The sequence below is a fragment of the Tupaia chinensis genome, unplaced genomic scaffold (genome assembly GCF_000334495.1).
Source record: "Tupaia chinensis unplaced genomic scaffold, TupChi_1.0 Scaffold000170_1, whole genome shotgun sequence".
NCBI classification, from domain to species: Eukaryota; Metazoa; Chordata; class Mammalia; order Scandentia; family Tupaiidae; genus Tupaia; species Tupaia belangeri.
In genome coordinates, this window is record NW_006159645.1 from 1,039,442 (window position 1) to 1,042,266 (window position 2,825).

At 39.3% G+C, this 2,825-nt stretch overlaps 1 protein-coding gene and 1 pseudogene across 2 annotated transcripts in view; one reads left to right on the forward strand and one right to left on the reverse strand.

Annotated features, from left to right (window-relative positions):
• Nucleotides 1–110: 110 nt before the first annotated feature.
• FKBP14 (FKBP prolyl isomerase 14) overlaps nt 111–2,825 on the reverse strand; it is a 16,914-nt gene continuing 14,199 nt past the window's right edge. For both annotated transcript variants that reach the window (XM_006146222.3, XM_014586929.2), the window contains one exon: nt 111–404. In XM_006146222.3, the coding sequence (XP_006146284.1) occupies nt 246–404 (159 nt within the window). In that variant the 3' untranslated portion in view covers nt 111–245. The remainder of the gene's footprint in view (nt 405–2,825) is intronic.
• On the forward strand, nt 729–996 carry LOC106734640 (ATP synthase subunit f, mitochondrial pseudogene; annotated as a pseudogene).

The following is a 2,825-nucleotide window of genomic DNA, read 5'->3' on the forward strand; positions in this document are numbered from 1 at the left end:
ATGAGAAAGTGGAAAATGGTCCAGAAGTTGTCTTTTCAAAGACAAATTAATTTTCTTCCCAATAACTTACCAGAAAGAAATGGGTATTTAGAAAATCCTAAGGGGTTCTTTAAATAGAAAAAATATATAAAACTTACAAAAAAAAAAAAAAAAGCAAGAACAGAACATTGTTAAAAAATAAGACTTTCTTTAAAGATTAATCGCTCTTTAAAGACTGATGCTATATAAAATAGGCAGATACGTTTCTATAACTCATCATGTTTATATGTAAATTCTCTGGCAGATATAAATCCATCTTTGTCTTCATCTTCTTTATCAAAAATGTCCTCCACCAAAGCATCATGATGACTTTCATTCACCACTGCACCATGCTTTTCAAACTCCTTCTTCAAATAGACTTTAACCTACGAAATAACAGATCTCATTAATAAGTGATTCTCAAGATACTTACGTTGGACCAATCAATATCATAGACCTGCACCAGTAGGTCCTTTAACTGTGTATGGTAACCCAAACATCTACTCTGTAATATATTTCTAATCACAGTATAATATTCTAAGGATCTTTCCCCTTAAAAGTTATTGCTAGGGATCAGCAGGTGGTGTGGTGGTTAAGGCAACTGAAGTCCCACATGACAGATTTTGGTTGAGTCCCAAAATTCGATTTTCAGCCCTTCTGGTGGCTTGGAAATCACACTTGGGCTGTGGAGTGGACACCAGTACTCCAAGATGTTGTCAGTTGTACCAGTGAAGGAAAAGAAACTCATGGATGTCAGACTTGGGGAGCTGCCAAGCTGGATACTGATGCGGGATTTTACCCCTAAAGGCATGGCTGGAGCATTTCAGAGAGGTTACTACCGGTATTACAACAAGTACGTCAACGTGAAGAAAGGGGGTGTTGCTGGGGTTTCTATGGTGCTGGCCGCTTATGTGCTCTTCAGCTACTGCCTTTCCTATAAGGAACTCAAACACGAGTGGTGACGCAAATACCACTGAAGAGGGCCAGCATGGAGGCCATACACTGAACCAGACCTTCATCCCCTCGGTTTAGCACCCCTCCAGAGGATCTTGCTGAGTACTTTCATATCCCAGTCAAGAACTCACATCCAATAAAAGATGACTGGTATGTGTTTAAAAAAAAAGAAAAGAAAAAGACAATCACACCAGGTGCATGTGCATGCGTGCTCACAATCCTGGGAGAAGAATGGAGGAGAAAGGATTGCAGTGTGGCTATCCCCCCAGAAGGTGATTTCTTACTTTCCCTCTCACTGTCTCTCTGGCTACCTCCTCTGCAGAGAGCACATGTGCCTTAAGGCAAAAACCTTAAAAAAAAATTGTTGCTACAGTACTATAGGAAGACATAAAATATTACTCAAAGATAAAGAGAAAGCTTATATCATGTATATAATCCTTATATAAACAGAAGACTTATATTAGCTGAAAAATATCTAATAAAAATATACGACCCATTCTTAATGAGTCTAAATAAAGCCAAGAATATGAAAGACTGTCCTCTTTCAAGCTAATGAGTTACCCAGACCTTCTTTTCCGTCATACTTCCAGATACTTCCCTTAAAACAGAAATGGCTGCATATTTGACCTGGCTAAGTGTCTGGAGGTGGTAGGAGCTGTTGGCCTGTCTATAATCATCCCACTATAATTGAGTCTAATTGTGCCCTTCCAGCCTCAGAAATTAAAGCAAAATTCAGTGTGATGAGTACCTAGACCTCGAGTTTCCATTTCCATTCAGATATTTCAAAGTACAAACTTGTAAGCTCAGTTTCCCACTAGCTTCACCACAATGCAATTCAAATCGTTCTTTCATTTTTAGTCACATCCCTACTCTTTGATTTAGATCAGAAATTTCAAATCCTCTCTCCTCCCTCATACCCAACATGCAAACATACAGTACGATGTAAATTTATTTATTTTATTTGCCAGAGGGTGTGCACACTCACCAGAGAGAGAGACAGAGAGAGAGAGAGGGGAGGGAAGGAGGGAGGGAGGGCGAGAAAACATCCCTCCGCAAGGTATGGTCACACTGTAATCCTTTCTCCTCCATTATTCCATCCTATCAGGATTTCGAGCACACACACACACACACACACAGTCAGTGGTTTTTTTTTTTTTTTCCAAGTCACCAGTGCCAGGATACAAATTTTAAGGTAGCCCTGTGAGATCTAGCTCTCTAACCACTAAGCCACGGGACTGGCCCAAAGGGCATATTGAAAGACAGGTATCCATGCCACTATCCTTTAACCTCCACTGACTATGCATTGGGGCATGTACCTCCACTCCCAATATTTAAAGTTACAGTAATTCAATGCAGTTGTATCAAAAGTATTCTGTGGATTAATGTAGACTTTATCTCCAGGATACACTGCATGAATTAAGCAAGATGCCCTATAGTAAGTACAGTTTGCTACCTTTTGCATCAGAAAGGGGGAAAAGAATACATATTTGTGCTTGCTTTTATTTGCATTAAGAAAAACTAGAAAAATATATTTGAAACTATAAAACTGGATATAGAGGGAACACTGGAAATGGAGGGTCAGCAGGTGGCACAATAAAAGGGGCTGGATTCCCACATGGCTGACCATGGCTAGAGGGCCGGACTCGGCAGCACGCTTTCTTGCTTTCTCTTTCTCTCTCTCTGTCTCTCTAGTCAAATTCAAAAATAATAGTAACAAGTGGAATTAAATAAATAGATAAATAATTCTTAAAAAAAAAAAACTGGATGTGACATCATAGGGTAGAAGAGGATATGGGTAGGAGGAAGACTTCTTAATAAGTACATTTTTTTTTTTGAGGAGATTTTCACTACAG